Source organism: Haliotis rubra, unplaced genomic scaffold (genome assembly GCF_003918875.1).
Source record: "Haliotis rubra isolate DU_JTF1 unplaced genomic scaffold, ASM391887v1 Scf36, whole genome shotgun sequence".
Lineage (NCBI taxonomy): Eukaryota > Metazoa > Mollusca > Gastropoda > Lepetellida > Haliotidae > Haliotis > Haliotis rubra.
The window spans coordinates 1,816,584-1,838,405 of record NW_025767035.1 but is presented as its reverse complement, the minus strand read 5'-3'; the positions used below and the strand labels follow the sequence as shown (position 1 = coordinate 1,838,405).

The window sequence follows — 21,822 nt, the reverse complement described above, 5'->3', positions numbered from 1 at the left end:
GTAAAGAAGCTCCCTAAAAATGTCAAATCAAGAACAGAAAACAAGAAGATTTAAAAGAAAAAAAAGGTGATCTGTGTGATACATGCCAGAGTCTCATGCTATTAAAATCATATATGTTGACTAGAGAAGGCCTGCAGATTCTTGAAGTAATGGTTGAAGAGAGCAAGAGATGAGGATGAAGATAGAGACTTCTTGCAAATAAGGTGAAATTGATCAAATGTCTTAGCATGAAAATGGAGTGGCAAAAATAAAGTTTATTTTGGAAGCCTGGGTCAAAATGCTATGTCCATGCACAGCCGGAGAGCTCCTTTTAGAGTTTCCAGAATGACTGATGATGCAGGTGAATCAGGATCTGCACATTCAAACAGTCACAAGCAGCCAAATAATAGAAATACAGGAACTGCTGAGATACAACTGTTTCAAGAGATTTGAAATTCCCCTCAAAAACGTGACATATTCCTAGTTCTCCCCGGTTTAACTCGGTGAATGGAGGGTTGACGTCAAAGAAGTTATTAACAGAGAGGTGAGGACAGAATAATATGGTAGAAGCAGCTTCATGCGTATACCTTACCTCTTCAAGTTATCTAGGTATAGGTTGCCTTACACAAGACAATGGTAGAAACTATACTCCCTTCCTGGCTTTAGTGCTGGAACAACTGACTTCAGTATGCAAAACAACTTTCACATCAAACCATGCTTCGGTTGGAAATAAAACACCAAACAAATACCATGCAGTTTGGAAATAATCATTGCTTTCTATCAAAACTGAAAAGTCTCAAAAGATGTTCATTGCTTTGATTGAAACAGAACACTCAAATGGTTTTCACAGAATTAGATATTCAGAATCACAGCCAAGGAGGGACAAATATAGAAACTACTACGTGCCCTGGGACGAGACCTGGACAATACTCTAGTGGACATGTATCATGAACACAGAGGTTGATTCAACTGAAATGATGTAACATTCTAGTTTGGGTTTTATTGCATTTACCCATGCCAACTGCACAAAGGTAGTGCTTAAACCTGAAAGAAAATGTTATTAAGTTCAGTGTTTTTTCTTCTCAAATCTCTCATCACTTCATATTTACCAAACAAATTGTCTTTCAAAAGTGAAATACAACTTTTGTTTTACCGAAACATTTGGCAATATATTCCAAAATGAGAAATTGTGAGACTTCCCACAGAACATCTTGAATGATAATGGAACAGCGAACATGTACATTTTTATTCATCAGGGGAAAATGTTGCTCTACCAACAAAACCCAAACCAGATCTATCTGAATAGAAAATGACACACATATTGGGAAACATCTGTGACTGAAATATTAACTTTCATGAAACATTTAGAATAGAAAAACAATCAAAATATTTCTGATACAACTCTTTTTCACGGATGCTTTCCCAATATTCATTAATGAATGAGCAATGATTTTATGTACTCTTCTTCTACTTGTCAGCTCAGGTCTAGGTGATCTACACAAGCCTGTTTCTACAGGACAACATGCATGTGTTAGAAAATACACAAAGTGTGTGAGATGTCAAGAAGTGGTAGCAATACATGGTCATGGTTACAGCTACACAGTTAGTACATATATTCATCAATAGTACACAACCTGAATCACATCATGAAATGGTAAAATTTCTCCTTGATGATATAGGTTTTTACATTTGTTTTGTTAACATTTCAAATATCCATTTTTTTGTTGTCTCAAAATGAGAAGAAGATAAAACTTCCTACCTTTTGAAATTGAACAAACATTTGAAAGTTGCTCACAAAATTTTTTTTTTAAGTTTATAACAAATTGTAAGTCACTTTTGAGATATATGAATCGTAAGACACTGGAAACAATGCAAGAAATACTGATAAATAATTTCTGCTAAATGTTATAGAGGAGAATGTGAGAGATGTGAAACATGATCAGCAAAAGGAAAGCGTATGAACATGAAAACTTGGTATGAAATGGACAACACAATCTTGAAAATCCAATACCATGAGAAAAATCGTGCAAAATAAAGGAGATCTTTGAAAGCAAGATACCAAGGAGAATGAATGTGAGGTAGATGAAAGACGCTGTAGGACAGTGAAGAGACTGACTTGCAATGAAGCCCAGTATGTTAGCTGGAGCAGTAAGGGAAAGAAATAGCACTGAAATTTGGGAGTTCTTCCCAGAGAGAAGAGATACAACAACAGCACACAAGTACATCTACTTCTTGCTTCAGACATAAGCAGTGTTATATTCAAGCTTTTCCACCTTGTCGTGGGTTTTAATCCATTACATTAGTCAATCATGTCTTCAACTAACATAATGATAGGCAATGGTATTAATATTTTACATATTGGGTTAGTTATGTGTTGAAGGATGTGGTTTTGTTGCTAATTTGCCTGTTAATATCTCACACAAAAATATTACGATGAAACTGATATATGGATGACTTAATGTTAAGTTGCCGACATGATATTCCCTTAATGTTATCACTAATACACAATGATTCTTTTCACATAAGAGCCCTTAAAACAGGAAATGAGAATTTTGATTTTTGTCTGATATGATTGTAGATGGTCCTCTCTTAATTCAAGTTGACTACAATAATGCATCAAGGGCCTTGACATGGTCAGCATTCACAAACACACACCTAAGGCCAAGGGAATCTTAAGATTCATACTTAAAAATAGACTTAAGGTGCACTCAGAGAGGTGAACAGGAGCCCATTTCACAAAGCCGTTCCTCCTTTTTCGACTGTTGTTATTCTATATTGAATGTTTAGAGTTTGGACAATATCCGTACTAAAGTTGCTACATGGCCTGGGACATATACAGATTCAGGGGCCTAGCTTAAAGAATAAAGTTTATCTTTTTAAATTTATCTCTCAAAGTAGTGGTAAACTTGGAGTTTCATTTGAGCGTAATGAAATTAATGCTATATAATGCTATATAAACACTGACATTACGCAGTAATTATTCTCTAAAACAGTAACAGAAGGTGGGACGGTATGAAAAGTTGTCAAGAGGATCACTGGTGTAGAAAATGTCCTGTCTTAAACCCTCAAGTTCTGCAAGTAACTGTGATCCAAACATTTTCGTTCAATTACTTTTCCTTCCATTTCCCTAGCGAAACAGAAATAAATTCCACTATAAAATTATTCAAATCCCACTTATTTTGATGGTTTGTGAATGGACTCGAGGATTAACATGTGCAAATGGCAAAAGAAGCAATATGAAATAAATGGAAGATGTGACTTTTGGGCCATGATTCTCACCACGTGGTTATCTGTTCTATCTGCTTGTAAACCGACCAATCAACACGTACAACTGATGGCCGGTTGGCATTCACTTACATGTACTTTGTAGCGGGGTTCCGTTTCTGACGAACGCTAGTGGGTTCCAGCTCTGGTTGCCCGTCAGGTCTGAATTGTGATCAAATCATGCAACACATATTACTTGACTGCCAACATAGCCCCAGCCAGCTGCCCTAAACTCCTTATCCATCCGTCAGGATGTATACACCTTCAGACAAAAAGTAGTTACCAAAAAATAAGTTCCCTTCTTCAAAGCTTTTTCTGAAGAAATGTCTAGGTATTTGAAATTAAATAGTTTTCTGAACCGATTCCTTGTTTCTTATAGAACATCAGCTGAATTGTTTAATTTCCTTAAAAAGTCGTCACACACAAATACGTTTCATTCCTTGAGTTTAATATCCCGCATAGTGAAAGGTTCAGAGAGTTTTGTGCAGGGTGGTTTAGTTCACAAAGATGTCTCTTGTCAGGCAAGAAGAGGTTCACAAGGATCAGTCAGGGTCCCAGTAGCCAATCATCTTGAACCAGCATCTCCATATCCCTTCACAATCTTAAAGCATTCTGTACTTATGTAATGGCAACCATATTTCTTCACAGAATGTTTCAAGCTTCAGTTATTCATATAAACAGACAAATGCCTTGTATACCACTATAAAATAACTGAAGGTTTCACTGTCTGTAATTCCACTATGTAAGGTTGCCTTGTGTTCTTAAGTAAGTACGAATGCTCTATGGATAGTTGTGTGGAAAAAGGCAGCTGACAAGTAACCCTGATTTTCTTGCCTGTGCAGAGATATATGCATGGGGGCAGAAAGTATGAGGGTTAACCTTGGCTGCAGGTGTGTGTCCTTACATAAAGACTGCTGGATAACAAGATCACTGTTGGTATTGATCAGGAAGTTGATCAGGAAGTTGCATTACCTTATTTCTTCAAAGTTTCTGTTTCTGAAGCAAATGTCTGTATGGTGCTCTAAAGGTCTTGCGAATGTTACCATAAATACAGAGACAATATTATGCCAATTCAAACACTGGTTACAGCTTGTGGCAATATAATTGGACATTTATTTTTAGTGTGGTCGTAACACATGAATGGTTGCGAATAGGCCCAGGGTATATATCGTAACGGAATGGAGATACAAGATTATGGATATTATGGGAAACCGCAGAAGAAAATCTTGATACAAATTTGAATCGGAATATGACAGAACTGCTCTGACATCTGCCATCCCCATGCTGACAAAATAATTTCTCACAAATGAGAGAATATGCATCACCCTGAGCTTATTGTTTGTTTATCCAGCATTCTTTGAGTAGAAACTCCCAGCAAATCATGCACCATAGTCAAGGAAGGTTACCTCCTCCAAAAGTGCACTTTGTATTGGTGGAGAGATTAGTGATTCACAAGCAACTGGCCAAACTTCCATGCAACATAGTAACAAGATGGAACGACTAACTAACTTGGAAAGCCTTAACGCCCAGAACACAGTCACACCCACTCTAGTGGCTTGTCATGTAGGATAGGACACAGGTCAACATTACATTGTTCTAACCGACAGACCTATGCCAAAAGTCATACAGTGTGATCCCATTGTTACGAAGGAAAACCTGCAAAAGGTTATGTAAATGGTTAAATGGGGAGATCAAAGAAGCCATTACAAAACAGACAGGAGAATGGGTGGGGACCATGCCCGTGAAGTAATTCTTCCACCATTGGGACCTACCTTCTACTGAACTGTGATTTTATCCGGTTGAAGAAAGATCCCCTCGCACTTGAAGGACCCATTGCCGTTGTGTCCTGTGAATGTGTGGGCATTGCTCCTGGGCCGTTGTATGGGTTCACATATTGCCGCCTATCTTTTCCATGGAATGTGTTACGAGCATTCGTGCCTCGTTGCAAGTTGGGCTTGTTACCCCCTGACATAGCTAAGGACTTCCCAGGTGCTGTCCTGTCAAAAGGAAAACCCCTGTAAACCAATGAATGTGCGGACAGTTACAACACGCAGTGCACACATGCACACAGGACAAAGCAAACATGGGTAGATGGTACTAGAGGAAACACAGGCCACTGCCCGTACTACATACAGTTGTGAAAATACATTGGCACAATACACACTAGGTCTATTATCTAAGTGCTACTTTCTCTACTATATGTAAAAACACGGACACTACAGAATGTGAATAAATCACTAGCATCAATACAATATAAAATCTAGGTGCTACTATGTGTCTCAAACAAAGGATGAGGTGACATTAGTACAATATCTACCACACATATTACATGATTGATTGATGGGAGGTGTCAGTAGTTTCACAGCTGATAAATGTTCAGGCATTACTATCACAAGAGAAGAGTTTTTTTTAACAGTCACAACAAATGACAAGATATAAAAGTAATTAAATTAGCAAGTGTGCATTGGTTGAGTGAAGTATATTCTGTCCACATCTCCTTCACATAACACAGCACTGACATTTACAAGATGTTACCATGACAACACTTTTGCAGATATCAGTCTTGACAAACTGGCTGCTTCATACATTTATTTAGGAGGGAAAAAAAGAAGAAAAGATATCAAGTCTCTAGTCATCCCTGTCCTCATATAAATGACTTGTTTGGCCGTGTCTATTGGAGATGACATCTACATCTACTACTAAAGCTAGCTCACCGACTATACTGTTAGTGGGTTGGACCTAGGGTGTAACACTGTCAGGGCACAAACAACACAGGTTTACACAAGGGAATGAGTGAACAACTGGCTGCAGTCATATTTCACCAATATCAACCTTTATTACCATACAGACTAGCGGCTGAGGGCAGGTGGAGAGATTCAGGGTACGGTGACACAATTCACATATAACTACTCTCACATCCTACTGTCCACATTAGTCATCTCGTTTGTTAGTTGGACCTTTACTAATCTGTATCTGAGTTAACAGATTGAGATGGATGTACACCTGTGAAGTGTATCAAGTTCCATATTATACCATGACGATCATTAATCGTGAAGGTTCTCGTGTAAGTATCCTGCCACCAACACTGGGAACATGCAGACAAGACAGAACGTAGTCTTACGTCGGCCGTAATGGATCATTATCACCGAGGGGAGGCAGGTCAGTAACCCGAGATGACTGAGAAATGCTGGCAGATTTCACATGACCCTTTGGCCGAGCAGAGGGAACATCAGGTGCCGGCGAGGTGGAGTTTGGAAGATGGCTGCAAAACAGAGGGTTAATCTTTCAGTTGCAGTTAGTTAGGATCATGATATCAAGTGACTGCAAGGTAGTTAGTATGTGTACAGGAAAACCACACATCTGCAGATTGCTTCAACACAGAAATTTGAAAATCATAGTTATATCTCTATAGTTATAGAGAGCAAAACAGCTGAGGAAGGGGAGTGTCATCCCCAATGATTCGTGGGTATGTATACACTATGTTCCTGAACCATCATGCATACACATGGCCACTTTGTGGTGTAGCCACTATTTCAAGCCATCTAATCAAGCGACGAATTGGTTCCACCACATATGGGCGAATGTACACATGGGAGATCATGGAACAGTGTAATTAGTACACACACGAAATACTATTTTGGAACCTCTACATAATGACCCACTTTTTTCAAAAGAGCCAGATTATTCTTCATATCCCAACAAGAACTCAATCTGCAGATGATGCAATTTCACAAACACACTCTGTTCACCTTCAGTCTTCACACCGAACATGGTCACGGACAAATCACACGGGACTGTACAAGGGGAGGTGGTTAGGGGGTGGAGGAAAGGGTGTAAATAAAACCAAACACTAAATAAGGAGTGTCCTAACCCTTAATAGAGAAAAGTAGCAAGGGTTAGTGCAATAGGACCATGCGTGGCGGTGAATAGACATTTTACCTTGACGTGGACTCAGCATCATTAGGCCTCTTCCTCCTTTGACTGGAAAAGTCAAAAAGATATGTCGGAACCAAGCATGCGTTCTACATAGATCTTCAGGTATCAGCCTATGCATGCTGAGAACTCATTCAGTAGCCCTTATACATTGGATATCATCAAGGTCTATGAAAACAGTCCATTTTGTTCATAATTTCCTGAGAATGGAGTCTGTTAGTTCTGGACATCTTAACATCATGCTGTGTAGACAGTGGAAACCTACTCGGTTCAGTCACTAGTCCCCGTGATATGTACAGGATATACCTCCACTTCAGGGAGTCCCAGGTCACCCTTAGTATCCAGGGTGCTTTATCGGAGAAATATGTAAGAATAATTTTCCCACAAAAATTGGTTTCGGAAACACTGTCTTATCCCATCACAAACTTGGCACAGGATTTTTCTCTCTTCAGCTTAAAATTAACTACAAATCAATTTCTTTTTGGGGAATCTGCTATTTTAAAGCACATTTACTTGCACATTTAGACCTTTAGATTTTTTCCTAGGAATCAAGACATTAAGTAGGGAATTTATCCCATTATAAGGTGCTCCAAGTTGTATCGAGTCTTTTGGCAACTAGACCATTTCCAGTGCCACACTACCTAGCTGAAAACTTGCGAAAGAATATTGTGATTCTTGACTCTGTAAGACAAAACTATTATGCAACTTTAGCACCCTTAGCTCAAACAGAAGGATGGAATTACTTCTCCCATAATCATCGCCTCCCATACTCCTGTGGTCAAGGGAAGGGTGGGGGATCTATGAAGGGACACAAAAGGGGGTGTGGTGTTTCAAGTCAAGTGACTCAATGTGGGAAAAAAGTTAGGTTCATCTCAAACAGTGCTTGCTGGAACATTGCAAGTTGTGTGCATAACAGTGTTAGACTGACAAACTGTTAGTCTGGGATTTTGGATTCCTGCTGTTTCATACATCATGAACTGAACCTTCTGTCACAGCAGTGTCATAGACAAACATTGTCCATGTTCCATAACTTACTCCAATCGTTTAAAGAGCTGAAGTTTTAAACATGCATGGAAAATGGCTTATCAGAAACATGCATCTTCATAAGGCAGCATACGTAGTAATGAGAAAACAGGCAGAAATATTCATCTCATCCATGCCATTCTATGCTTGCTATATAAGATTACTACCTGCTCCTTGAAGCAAATGAAATGACTAGTGAACAGGTAGAGCACGTCCACTATGACACAATACTTGTCACTTTTTGCACCTGTCAGCAATATTCCAGCTACAGCAGTCACAGCTCACAAACATGATGTTTTGAGCAATGCCCACAATGCCAGGACATCAAGCTTGTGACGGAGCCTGGCTTTCATTTCTAGTCTCCTGTCACAAAAGACAAGAGAGCACAGAGGAGCAATTTTAGCCTCCGGCCATGTGTTGTATGGCAATCCACTCGATCAGGGTACACAACATGCTATCAACCAATTCACCATTATGTCAACCATTAGCTGTGTTGTTATTCTGGGTAAGAACCGGGGTCTCCAGGTTACTTTCACGATTGGTTATTATATTAAATAAAAAGGAAGCTTACAACTAATCATTAGTCTTTTTCAGGAAAATGTCTAACTGAAATGACAGGTCATCATTGTTAAACACGACTATCCTTATGTTTCCTAACATAAACATGATGAGGGTCGATGTCTTGTCTTAACTGGAGCGAAACACATGCATGTAGTAACACCATAATGACAGGTAGAGCAATGGTGTCTTTCGAAGATGTCAGGTAGTGGGTAAAAGGAAAGGGCTACCCGGGGGCTCAAGTTATGGACAGAAGACTGGACATGACATACCACAAGACGCTTGCACACTTCAACAGGACACCAGGACCAAATGTCCCAAACAACATGCTACTCAGATCATCATCATCATCATCATCATCATCATCATCATCATCAATAAAACCACTGCCTATTCCAAACCCTGTGATCACAACATACTGGATCAAAGGAATGAATGCATGGTGGTCTTGGCAGTGTTTCCTAGTGTGTAGAACAACAATTAAACATGAAGTAGTAGGAAATTGGGGTGGTTTGCAGCACATATATTTATTTAAACATTTTAAACATTAAGTGGAGAGAATAGTAACCATTTCAAGACATGTCAGAAAATTGAATACTACACACCACTACATATATTTTATCTGAGATGGAGAAAAATTTATCATTTATGTTAGGTTTCCTCAGTTCAAAGATCATTCACAGCATTTTCAAAATTCACATTTTTTAAGTTTCAAGTCAATGTAAATTTGGAAGGTAAAAAAACCCCTCGATATACACAAAACTTTAAAACCCACCATGCATCATCAATTCAACAGGATTTTGGCCAATCCTAACTCCATACTTACTGCTGGTCAGATTACTCAACTACACTCATATCAGGTGACGATGATAGTCATAGGTAGAGGTCAATGTATCACTCACCTGCGGATGTCTTGCCCATTTGTTGCTTTTGTCTTGACAGGTGTGTTGTCACCTGGGCTAAAGGTGCTCCGACGCGGAATGCTCGGGTTTTGGGAAATGACGCTGTTCTTGGGTGTAGATGTACTGGAAGTGTGGGGAGTTTTCCTTGGCACTGTTGCACGACCTGGGCTTGGAGCAGCTATCTGGAGACGCCAACAAAATGATTCGATCTTTCAATCTGGCTACCTCATACCTAATGGCTCTCACACTGTTATTATTGAGAAACGTCTTGGCAACAAAAACAAGTTTATTATCAACAATAGTTTGTTAAATCCTGCAGTCAGCAATATTCCAGCTGTAAGACAGTTCCTGTAAATAATTAGGTCTGGACCACACAAACCAGTGATTTATATGAGCATTTGTTTGTTGTTAAATATTGCAGTCACGATGTTCTGGCTATATCAAAGCATCCTGTACATCATCAGGTTTGTAGGAGACAAAACACTACTGAACGTAACACTTCAAAGGGTTACTACAATTAATTGAGGACTGATAATTCAAACAGACATTTGTTCACACAGCCTATTCTAATGCTTGTATTATGATTTAGAATTACAAAAAAATAATCAATTTAGCAGTATTTGCATTAAAGAAACAAGATTAATTTTCACCTCGTGGTTTGAGATGCTGGAATGCGGACAACCTACCTTGGGCGACTCGACTGTCACAGAGCCACCGGATGGTGTTTTCATCCTGGCTGTTAATGTGCTTTCTTTTGTCGTTGACGAGGTGTGATCCACTGTGTTCTGACGACGAGACGATGATGTAGATTGTGCTGCAGATGTGGTGCCTGCAAGAGTTGTTGAATACATGCAATACTGATACCAGTCACAAGTAGGATAGTCAACAGTGAAGAGAGAGAGAGAGAGAGAGAGAGGGAAGATATAGACTATGTCAGAGAACTACACTTACTTTGTAAGGACGAGAATATTAAATGTATTTCAATTTTGTTTTAACTGAAATTTATTATTATATACTACTCACACTTTGCTAAAGATCACAAAACTTCGCAACTTTACTTAAATGTAGATTAATAATTTGAAATTGTATCCATTTAAAACTGGATAAATAATGATATGGTAACACATGTTTAACAGCCACTTTAAGCTAACAGTATGCACTTGATACATGAGTAACCATAAAAATGGTTTTCATGGCACCAATCAACCATTTTGCAAATCATGGAACGAGTCCTTGACGAGTACACACCTGTCAATAGCAGGTATGGGATCCACAAGATACAATGACATACTCAAACCTAGGCTCCATGCTTAAAATAAGCTTAGATGTTTAAACCAAATGTGATGCCACATCACAGTTTTCTGTTGAATCAATGATTTGATCCTTAGCAAATTGTGAATAGTATATTATTTTATGTCTTTAAAACTGTTCAGTAATCCAATAAGAATTCTTTCAAAAGATAAATCTGAATTTGTTTTTAAAATGCACTGGCTAATATACAGTTTCTTCCAAACACATTTTATCCTGCATTTTCACAAATGCAAAGCATTCAGAGGTTGGCATAATGGAATACAACCTTGGCATGTAAGTCTTCTTAAAAAGGTATATCATAATATCAGTCTAACATATTTAACGCTTAATGTAAGACTTGGTTGTCACGACTGGTTGATGTGACGTAATATTTTAACTCCCTCACTTAAAACATGCTCAAGACTCTATTGCAAGAATAGTAGTGTGTGTGTTCATTATTCATAAGAATAGAAAATTCTTTTCACCTGATTCCTAAAGAAAATGTACTTGCAACACCAAAGAACATGCCCAAACACCACTATCACTATAATCAACTGACAGTGCTTGCATTCACATCATCAATGAAAAGGTCACAGGACAAAGTCTACATATTCATTACGGGAAACGATATTCAAGAGGTATTAGACTATGACAATAAAACTGTGAAATTTAAAAAAATACAAACCAAGAACATTATATTTTGGAATAGTTAGCAAATGAAATTATAAACAAAAAAAATTGAAATAAAGAAAATTGTAAATAAACAATAAATAAAAAGTTACTTATGAGAAAAAGGAGGCTCAAAATCCAAAATTGTCTGAAATTCCTGTTATCAAAACAGGTGAAACCTGAAGCACCAGTTTAAAATCATAGTCCAATGCTGAGACAGGGACAGTGCGGAGTGAAAAAAGGGTGGAAAAATCACGGAACACCAACGTTTGTTACTACCGTTGTTCTCGCCGCCATGACTAAACCGCCGACTCTTCTGCCCGGTGCTGCCACTGGTTGCTGATTGACTGCGTGTAACCTTGTTTGGTGATTGGCTATTCGTGCTATTCTCCCCGTGTGGCCGATTTGGTGTCACTGGTATCCGACCTAACGACAAGTTGCTTCCTGACCTATCACTGCCCTCCAACTGCAATCAGAAAACAAGATCAAACAGTGAAGTATTGGACAAAGTATTTGCTAGTGTGATGGAAAAGTTGAGGTAAAATTTGTTTCACCCAATACAGCCAATATCTGTCTGTATGCTTATTGCAGAACACCACTCTCATAAATATTCCAGCTGAAGGAAGGTGGCCTCTAAACATTAATACCAGGACCAGACAAGCCAATGATTGATATAATGACCAACAAGCAATATCATCCACGATCATTATCAACCAAGTCAGAGAGTGTGACTACCCAATCCATTAAGTCATCATTTGCAACAATCAAAGGCTTCTGCAGACATCTTCTGAACCAAAACCTTGAGTGGATGCAACCTGTTTAGATATTTGCAGCAAATTTTGAGGGGGGGAGACTTTGGTCAATTGCAGCATACCATCATGTTGGCCCTTTGGTATCAAATCAAGGGGTCAAGCGGAGGGTTACCAACAGAAAAGTAATTCCGAAAATAATCGTAAATCAATCGAAAGAAGGATAAAAAATAATTATCGATTGTGAAAAACATTTTCGATTAATCGGGAATTTTCTTGCTTTAGTATAACACACATAAATGTTGTAAACTAACCATTAAATTTTACGAACAACATGTGCTCAACAGCGTAAAGCTATGCGCATTGTATTCATAGTTTCGTATTCATCACTATGGTAAATATTACTGTAACCTGTCTATGAATACATCTATTGTAAACGTAATGAGATATACTGATAAAGTTTTAACCACTCTTATTGTTTAATTACAATTCCAGTGTCTTTCTTGCATGTGTGCATTCACTGCATGACTGTATTAGTTATAAAAAACATTAATGAAAAAACATCTGGGGAAAACCCTTAAAATTGGTGAATACATTAAAAATGTATATATTTCGATTATAATCGATAATCCTTCACCAAAAGTCCTCCAATAATCGATAGTGGACTTGATTTCCGATTCCCAACACCATCCGGAACTACTCACGTCTGACGTCCTGCGTCCCAGCAAGAGGTATGATGCCTGAATATCATCATACTTCTGTAGCCGTAATGACTCCTCTATGTCTTTCCTGTTGTAGCCCATGTTCACCATGATTTCTGAAACAAGAACCACTTAAACTATACTACGTTTGAACCATACTTCTGTGCAGCAAGCAATTTAAAGACAACTTCATTACTTAGTTTCTCTGGGAGTAAACTGTTTGTAATGATGCATAACAACACAGGAACCTGTTACTAGAATACTAAAGACACTCAAAGAATCAAGTGAATTCTTAAGTCATCATTTAGACTCAAAAACAAAATACTGTTTAATCTGTTACACTTGTTACAAGAGTGTGTGCACACAATGAAATCAGAAACATTTACAAAACTTCTTAAAAATAACCTTGCCCACAAGAAACAAAACAAACAGGCATTATCAGGCAAGATAGAGGATGATTAATGACTGTCGTGATGATGGGTCAATGATGTCACTATGAAATGTATGTTGCTCAAAAGAATTTCAAGAACACACAATTCTTTCACATTACTGTAGTCATAGCATGAAATATAAACTGAAGTAATATGAAAGAATCAGGAGTTCTTGAAATTCTCTTGGGTCATACATGTTCTGAACAGGTGCTTGCTGCTAATACTAGTAATTCATGGACTATAATTTCCATCAGGGATGTTTTATGAAATAGAGTTTGCTCAACGTAACAGACATATTTTCAAACAAATTTCCATCATACTGTTGTCATATTTGAAAGGTGTTTTCATATTTTCTATTATTTACTTAAACACCACCAAGAAAAAATTAACAATCATTTTCAGATATTTAACTGTTTTCGGAGATTTAGTCTTTCATGTGAATCATCTAATAACAATCGATAAATGAAAATTCTTTACAGACTTGTATCACCAGATGTTTCAAAAGAAATGTGAGCTGCAAATACCTATTCATAAGAATAGAAAGGTTTGTTTCAATATCCCAAAACAAGTTTACAATTCACAACTGGCACACACAGTGAGGACAAGAAGAAAATACACTTCAGGAAATATGTGCTAAGGGTTTAACACTGCAACACCAGAATATGAGAACTGCAATATATATCACACTTGGGGCCATTAGTCTGTTGAAAGTCTAAAGTGAGTTAGAATAGATCAAGTGTTATGACTGCTTTGTAGATGGGATGATGATGATGATGATGATGATGATGATGATGATGATGATGATGTTGTTGATGATGATGATGATGATGATGATGTTGGGATGGATAGTGGTGTTATCCACATTTCTCTACATCAGCCATTCTACCTTCACTTCAGCTATACATTCCTTGCCACTTGCGAAAATACAGCATGTTTACTTCTCAACTAAATGAATAGCCAATCTTCTAACCTTAAAAAATTCAACATTTCTAATTCATACTTTCGAATTTGCAGTACTGAGCACTTATAACAAAAATAAAAAAACCTTTCAAATGATTAGCTTTCAAATTGAGAAAAGACTCTTAAAACACTTGTAGAAAAATATCTTTGTCAGAATGGTGTTCTGAAGTCAAGGTCATTTGCCTGAAATCACACCTAATTTCAAAAGTTGACAAAAACAAGCTGGATCAGTCAACATGATTAAAAATGAATTGAAATTGATGGGTTAGAATAATATATCTGGATGAAATGTTAAGTTTTCAATACTGTGCACTACAGTGATCTATATATTGAGAAGAAAACAAAGCAGCAAGGCGGAATATTCAAGGGCATGAAACAAGGATTCCACAAATAGGGTACCACCTACAGGTGGCAAAAATATCACCATGGATATACAAAACACATGCAACAACAACAAAATTGTTCCGAAATATACAAATAACGTGCAACAGTTGGAAACAGATGAGAATAAGGTGCCATATTGTTGAGATAGTGTGCATAAGTAAATTTAGCCTAGAAACTGTCTATGTGTGATCTTACATATTTTGAAATATATTGCTGTCACAAATGTAACAAATATTTCTTGATATGCATTCGCACATTTTTTAGATTAATTTTGTGGAAGAGAGGTCAAGAGAATCCTTGTTTGTGTTTCCCCACACAGTGCTAGGCAGAGGTAGCTGCAGCATTGCCATCTTGTCAAACAATAATTGCTCTTGAAAAAATAAATCTATTTAGTGTTCAAGTTTCAATCATGGGGACGAAAATATTTTCAGGAAGTATGCCAAAGCTTTTTACTTTAATTTTCTTCCTTGGGACTTGTAATGCATGGAAAGAAATTAGGCATTGATTACAATGAGACTTGAACTAAATAAACTCTTTTTTCAGCTTTATCAATGATTTGACAAGACCCTAAAGACATAGACACATTTACCTATCCGCTCAGGATCAAGCTGATCCTTTGACGGCTCTTGGTAAGGTTTTAGTTCTCTATCTTCAAAACCAATATTCATCCAGCGGTCTTTCATAATACTCTGATCAAAAAATAAATCATGTTGTGTTTCATTCAAAGCAATACACGTACGGTGTGTTTGACTTGGAAATAGAAGGACATGTGCATATTCGCTGCCATGCTGATGAGGTAACACAGATATAGCAGGTATAGCCGCTGCAGATATAACACAGATATCGCATGTATAGCCACTCAGTGGGATATAACACAGATATCACATGTGTATCTGCTATAGGAATAAATGTGACAGCCAAAATAAGCAATATTTGTGTGTTCAAGCATAGATATGCTTTTAAATGCAAACATGTTGCCAATAAATATACACACAAATGGGTTCGAAATACAACAGTAAAATAGGATTAGCTAGTTTCATGCAAATTTTTAATGGGAACTTATTCTTCCATCCAGAAATATTGTGTCCCCAACACCCCTGACATGCTCCATGCAGCAGTCCCTCCATTTCCAGACCTCCAACAACACTAGTGTGACAACACAGAACTAGCTAACAGCCATGTCCTTGGCTTCATACCTATTCGTACAGGATCGTTAAAATCTTGTGCAGGCTCAATATAAGGTTTAAGTTCATCATCCTCGTAACCTATATTCATCCATCGGTCTTTCATTATGGTCTGTTGCACAAAGGGAAGAAGAGCAAACACATACATGATTAATTGGTCCAAATTAGATCACTATGGCCACAGTTGAATGTCAATCCGTGTATACAGTTTCAAATCTCAAACTCATGCTGAAATCAAATTTCTTATGTTCATGGCAATAAATGCATGAAAAGGAATGTTTCGACAAGAACTTTTGGACATAATGTACGAAAGTTAACATTTGGAATGAGTGACCGAACACGGTGTTGTGCCAGTCAGCAATATTACAGCTACATTGTGGCAGATTGTAAAGTACAAACAAGTGGTCAATAATGCAAGCAACAATCAACACAAGGGACGTTTTTTTAAAAACTTTGCAAACCTTGCGACAATATCGTAGCAACTCCAAAAGATCAGACAGGTCAAGATACAGTCTGGTAACCACATGGCGAGTACAGGTTTACACTTCTTTGTGCAGTCTTTCAGCAACAACACAGTGGGTAATACCCAGAAATCGGCTTCAAACATTGAGCCATGCGTGAGGAACATGGAGCCTTAGTCACCAGTCACTGGTACCAGCCAATCACAAGTAAGATACCTTTAATTGTAGTCAATAGACTGGCAACTGTCCATAACTCTTGAAAATTCAGATAATGCCTTATTAATACATTTACAGATGTTGAAATTTTGAATCTATCATAGCACAAAATTGTTTACATTATTAATTCCTTGACTCACCTCTAAACTGGCCCTTTTTAATGGATTTAAAACTAAAAACTTCTTCAGTAGATTCTCACAGTCTGTTGACATATAGAATGGTATTCTATACTTCCCTCTCAAAACCCGTTCTCGTAGCTCCTGCAAATACAACATCATCATTAATATCCCCTAACTTCCAGGTGCAATCATTCAAAAAAAGTTTCAAGCATTTGGCAATCATTTGAACGAGTTCACAGACAAGAATTTCATTGCCAAAACATTCATTAATATTTTTTGTTTTGTTCAAATACTCCATACAATTTTGGTTATTTGCCACAGAAAGAAATAATTTCTTAAATAAAACTCAAAATTCAATTCCTGAGCATGACCCACAAAACTATCTTAAGACTTATCAGAACCCTGACTTGTTCTACAAAATGACCTTAACCCTAAGATACTGATGCAAATTAACATGACATATCCTCTAGTCTAAGTAGTGAAAAAATAGAGGGTCACTTCTGTAGTCAGGATAACCTTAGCACTCTACAGACAGACTTTAAGACAAAGATTTGTCAAGGTGAGGTGAAATGGGGTTTCACGTCCATGCCGCAGTTAAGCATGAATAGCCACTCAGACACTTTATACTTCAACATTGTTCATCTGAACTCATAGACAGAGAATAACAAAGCCTTTACAACAGGTCAGGTGAGTGATATGGGGTTTAAATTCACACTTAAGAATATTTCGCTCATATGACGACGTGCATGTGTGTGTATGTGTGGCCGCCTGTACTAGCCCAGACCCTCAGCAGGTTTTATAGGGCTAGCTCACTGAGATACCATGCCGTAGGCATGACTCCAAGCCGATCAGACCTTGTTGTACCCATTATTGCCGAGCGCGCCAGGCAGGCACCAACAAATATCATATTTTAATGTCTTTTGGTATGACATGGTGTGGGATCAAACCTGTGACCTTCCGTTCTAACCATTACAACACAGAGGCGGTCAAGATTTGTAAAGAGCATCCCTGGTAAGATGACTGACATCTTACTATAACACAGACATGACCGTTCATCCTTGAAATTGAAGCTAGCCTACTTAGCTACTAAATTTGTGTCGAGGATACAAATAGAATGATGGTAGTCCTCACTGACCATATAGCATTTAAAGGTTATACATTTAAACAGTTCTCAATGCAGAAAATCTTAACACAGTAAACCTCTGTGTCCTGTTCAAGCACAATGGTCCTCTTAACTAGTCACAAAACAATACTGAGCCTGCAGTGTAAGTGCTGGTTACCCTTGACTTACAACTGTTTGTCAATAGCACTTACTTTTAAATTCTGTCCGTCAAATGGCAAGGAGCCACTGACCAGTGTATATAATATGACACCTAAACTCCACACATCAACCTCTGGTCCATCATACTTTTTCCCTGTAAAACAAAAAGTCAAAAGTCAATAAAATAACACCAGTGGCACAGAAATTCTATGAAAACTACTGTCTAATGTCCAATCAAGCAATACAAATGTAAATATGTATACCAAAGCCATGACAGATTAACTGGATCTTGTGTTCTTTAACTTCTCTAAAACAGCCATGGCCATGACAGATTAACTACAATGTAGTTACTAAAATGAAATGCTTTTTCTAACTTCTCTGCTACCACAAAGAGCATTGAAATACATATTTTTTTTAAAAATTAAGAACCATTGTTAGAAGGTATGCAAGTTATTCAGAATTCATCTATGTCAAGATGGCATATGTTCACCAGGTTTCCCAGCATCTTATCTGGAGATGGTCTTACCTTGAAACAACTCTGGTGCAGCGTATGGAGGACTACCACAGAATGTGTCCAATTTGTTTCCAGGAACAAATTCATTGCTAAAACCAAAGTCTGCTATTTTGATATTCATATCTCCATCTAGCAACAAGTTTTCAGCCTGAAATACAGAAGAAACAAACATAAAAAATATGAAAAATTACAAACTTCTTATGACTATCATTTCAGAGAACCTAATAACCTATAAAACAGTCATATTCTGAAGTCCTCGCACTGTGAGAAATCTCATTGTTGTGAGACAGCATGATGTCACCATGGAATGTAATGACACCAAGGATGCTGTAACACACATCAGTGGTAGCTGAACTTGCTCAGTTAATAGAATATGAACAAAACAAAATAAACCTTAAAATACATATTGATCCAACATAATTAATATGGTTTCCATTTCCTCAAGCTGAAAAGCACACTTACAAATTCTGGACAGATAAAATAGAAGAAAATACTTCTCTACAAATATATTCATGAGAAGGGAATATTCACATTTCTTTTTCCTTTTTTCAAATCCCATTCATGGTTTCAACCCATCAGATTGCCACACACTATCCCATTTGTTTTGCAGTACTGTGTAAGCAATACTCACTTTTAAGTCCCTATGTACTATGTGCTTATGGTGACAATACTGCACAGAGGAAACAATCTGAAAAACAAAATAAACATCTTGAAAATCTGTTAACACAATCAACACATTTAAAAAGCCAAACCTTTCTTTCCCTGCAAACATATAATTTCCATGTCATAAGTCAGGGCATTTAATGTAGTGTACTTGAAGCAGTACGTGTGTTGCCTCACAGAGTCAATTCTTCAGAATTTTCCCTGTGTGTAGTTGGGGGCACAGTTGCCAAGTCACCTAATGTGCCACAATATCCAGTGCAGAGTTGTGTCCCTTGGGCCATAAACATATCATGGGTTCAAACCCGGGTACACTGCAAGTGTTTCATCATAGCCATGTTCATGGGTCTCACCTAAATTATAAACGTCTGAGATGTGAAACACTTCAGGTTTTCGTCCCACAATTAGCTGACATGCCATGATGTACCTTGGAAACTGTCGGTGGTGTTCCTCCTAACTCAATCCTGTGTTGTAACTGTGAGCTGTTGAGTGTAACCCAGGGTTGTATAGCTGAGACAACTGTGACCAAAGCTGACATGCAGAACATGTAACCTTGCCTTCACAAACGAGGACTAATGACAAACTGCTTGTTGCAGGGAAATAACTTAATCACCTGAAGACATTCACTTAATGTTTACGTGTGCCCTGGCAGATTTTATTAACAGAAAGACTTTGACTACAAACCATAATATGGGCAAATGGTTAGAAAATTAAAAACTGCCACTGAAATCACGTAACTGCTCAATGGCTTATTATGTTGAGTGAGTGAGTGAGTGAGTGAGTGAGTGAGTGAGTGAGTGAGTTGTTTCTTTTTGAATTGATGCCACTTTCAGCAATATTCCTGCAATATCACAGCAGGGGACTTATCCAGTTCAGAGAAGTGGTTCAATTACAATGCTGTGTTCTCCTTGTACATTCTTGAAAGATTTTTAAGGATATTTTTAAACCAATAGTAAGCTGGCAACACATGAGTGCATCAGACAGCCTGAATGGCCTAAACGGCCTTTACATCTATGCATACCACTTTGAACCAGGGTTTGAGCATGTGGCTAGGTAGGCCATTTACCATTATCATGAAGTAATCATTAGCACTCAATGCCTTAGCTGGTGCTGTCAATGATATTAAATGTTGACATTTTGACTGAAAATTATCCCATATGACAATTCAAAAGTCTGTAATAAAGACTAACCTGGCTGACTGTGAAAGTTTACTCTTAAAGCTGCTCAGCTGTTCTTTTCAACATGATAAGCATGTTCCAAAGGCTTCAGAAAATAAATTTCTTGTCAAGTTGTGTTTTGTAATCCCATATGAACTGATAATCAGGATAATCACTATATGGATACAGCATATGGATTCACTGGACTATCTTGTATTGTGGATGTATGCATGAATGTGGAATTACTGAACAGTTTAAAAGCTGCCAACAGCTGTGACATGACACAGATAGTGGACAGTCTCACAACACCTGGCATCACAGGCATCTTCATGTACTCTTCAGAAGTGAAATACAGGAATCTAAACACTTGATTACGACTTATACGGGAATGAACCCACCTGAATACACAGAATCAAATAGTACCTTTTGATAGGCATTGCGAGGCGACTGAAAGGACAATGTGGACAACCTAATTGAGAGTGCATGTCATTTTATCTCGATTGAACTGATCACTGTTTATGATAACAATCACTGGATTGGCCCAAATACATTTACTTAGATCATTGTTATATAGCTGGCATACAAGGTTAAAAAGAAAAGACAGAATACACAAAAGACAGAATTAAAAAAGTGAAAAAAAACACCCATATACATAAAAAAAGACTAAAATGAGGACCTCGCTCCTGAAACTGTTAAAGGCTACACACAGAAGGAACTGGATTAAGAAGCACCATTTCACGGGAGGAGTGGTGTTATTCCACAACTCAGCTTGGTTCCAAGACATGAACCGGTTTGTATCTAGTGCACTCAACAGTCTTGATTACATATCAAGACACTAGCAGTATGCTGTGTTTGCCACATTAATTCAGATGCGACATGAATCAATGAGGGTTGATTCATCAACTGTGTGCTTGGAATATGGCTTGCAGACCCTCTCCAGGAGGGTTATATCCCACAACAGTGGGTCTTCTCTGAAAAACATGACTCAACTTGTCGATACCCTTATAACAATGGACACAACATGTAGAAACTAACAAACACTTATTGTCAGTAACCCACGTTGTAAACATGAAGTACACAGCAAAGCATCTTGGCGTCATGTCAGATATAAAGTATTTCCATCGTAGATATAACATGGTTATTGTTCAAGATATTTATGCAATAAAACTTCATCCACCTAGATACTGGCCTAATTTCATGCTGAATGGTTTTGTAATCTTAGGGCCATCATTGCCTAACTGTTTCAATGTTCTAATACTAACACAAGGAAATATGATGATGTATACACAATATGAGCCTATCTGCCAAAGATTAAACTAAATTTAAATCCAACTCAAGCAGATCTGATATTATAATTAACCCAAGAGAAAATAAACTCAAACTTTGTATGACCTCAAGACTATGAAT

At 37.7% G+C, this 21,822-nt stretch overlaps 1 protein-coding gene across 13 annotated transcripts in view; it reads right to left on the bottom strand.

Annotated features, from left to right (window-relative positions):
* LOC124285363 (MAP/microtubule affinity-regulating kinase 3-like) overlaps positions 1 to 21,822 on the bottom strand; it is a 64,922-nt gene that overhangs the window by 8,380 nt on the left and 34,720 nt on the right. For 4 of the 13 annotated variants that reach the window (XM_046721575.1, XM_046721580.1, XM_046721577.1 and 1 more), the window contains exons 7-19: positions 19,230 to 19,286; positions 18,611 to 18,746; positions 18,138 to 18,238; positions 16,845 to 16,964; positions 15,433 to 15,532; positions 13,072 to 13,184; positions 11,886 to 12,084; positions 10,346 to 10,488; positions 9,660 to 9,841; positions 7,183 to 7,224; positions 6,365 to 6,505; positions 5,016 to 5,258; positions 3,337 to 3,405 (exon numbers count right to left, since the gene is read on the bottom strand). In XM_046721575.1, the coding sequence (XP_046577531.1) occupies positions 3,337 to 3,405; positions 5,016 to 5,258; positions 6,365 to 6,505; positions 7,183 to 7,224; positions 9,660 to 9,841; positions 10,346 to 10,488; positions 11,886 to 12,084; positions 13,072 to 13,184; positions 15,433 to 15,532; positions 16,845 to 16,964; positions 18,138 to 18,238; positions 18,611 to 18,746; positions 19,230 to 19,286 (1,646 nt within the window). Of the gene's footprint in view, positions 1 to 3,336; positions 3,406 to 5,015; positions 5,259 to 6,364; positions 6,506 to 7,182; positions 7,225 to 9,659; positions 9,842 to 10,345; positions 10,489 to 11,885; positions 12,085 to 13,071; positions 13,185 to 15,432; positions 15,533 to 16,039; positions 16,140 to 16,844; positions 16,965 to 18,137; positions 18,239 to 18,610; positions 18,747 to 19,229; positions 19,287 to 21,822 lie in introns of all 13 variants that reach the window. The other 9 variants (XM_046721576.1, XM_046721578.1, XM_046721583.1 and 6 more) reach the window with 7 other exon arrangements.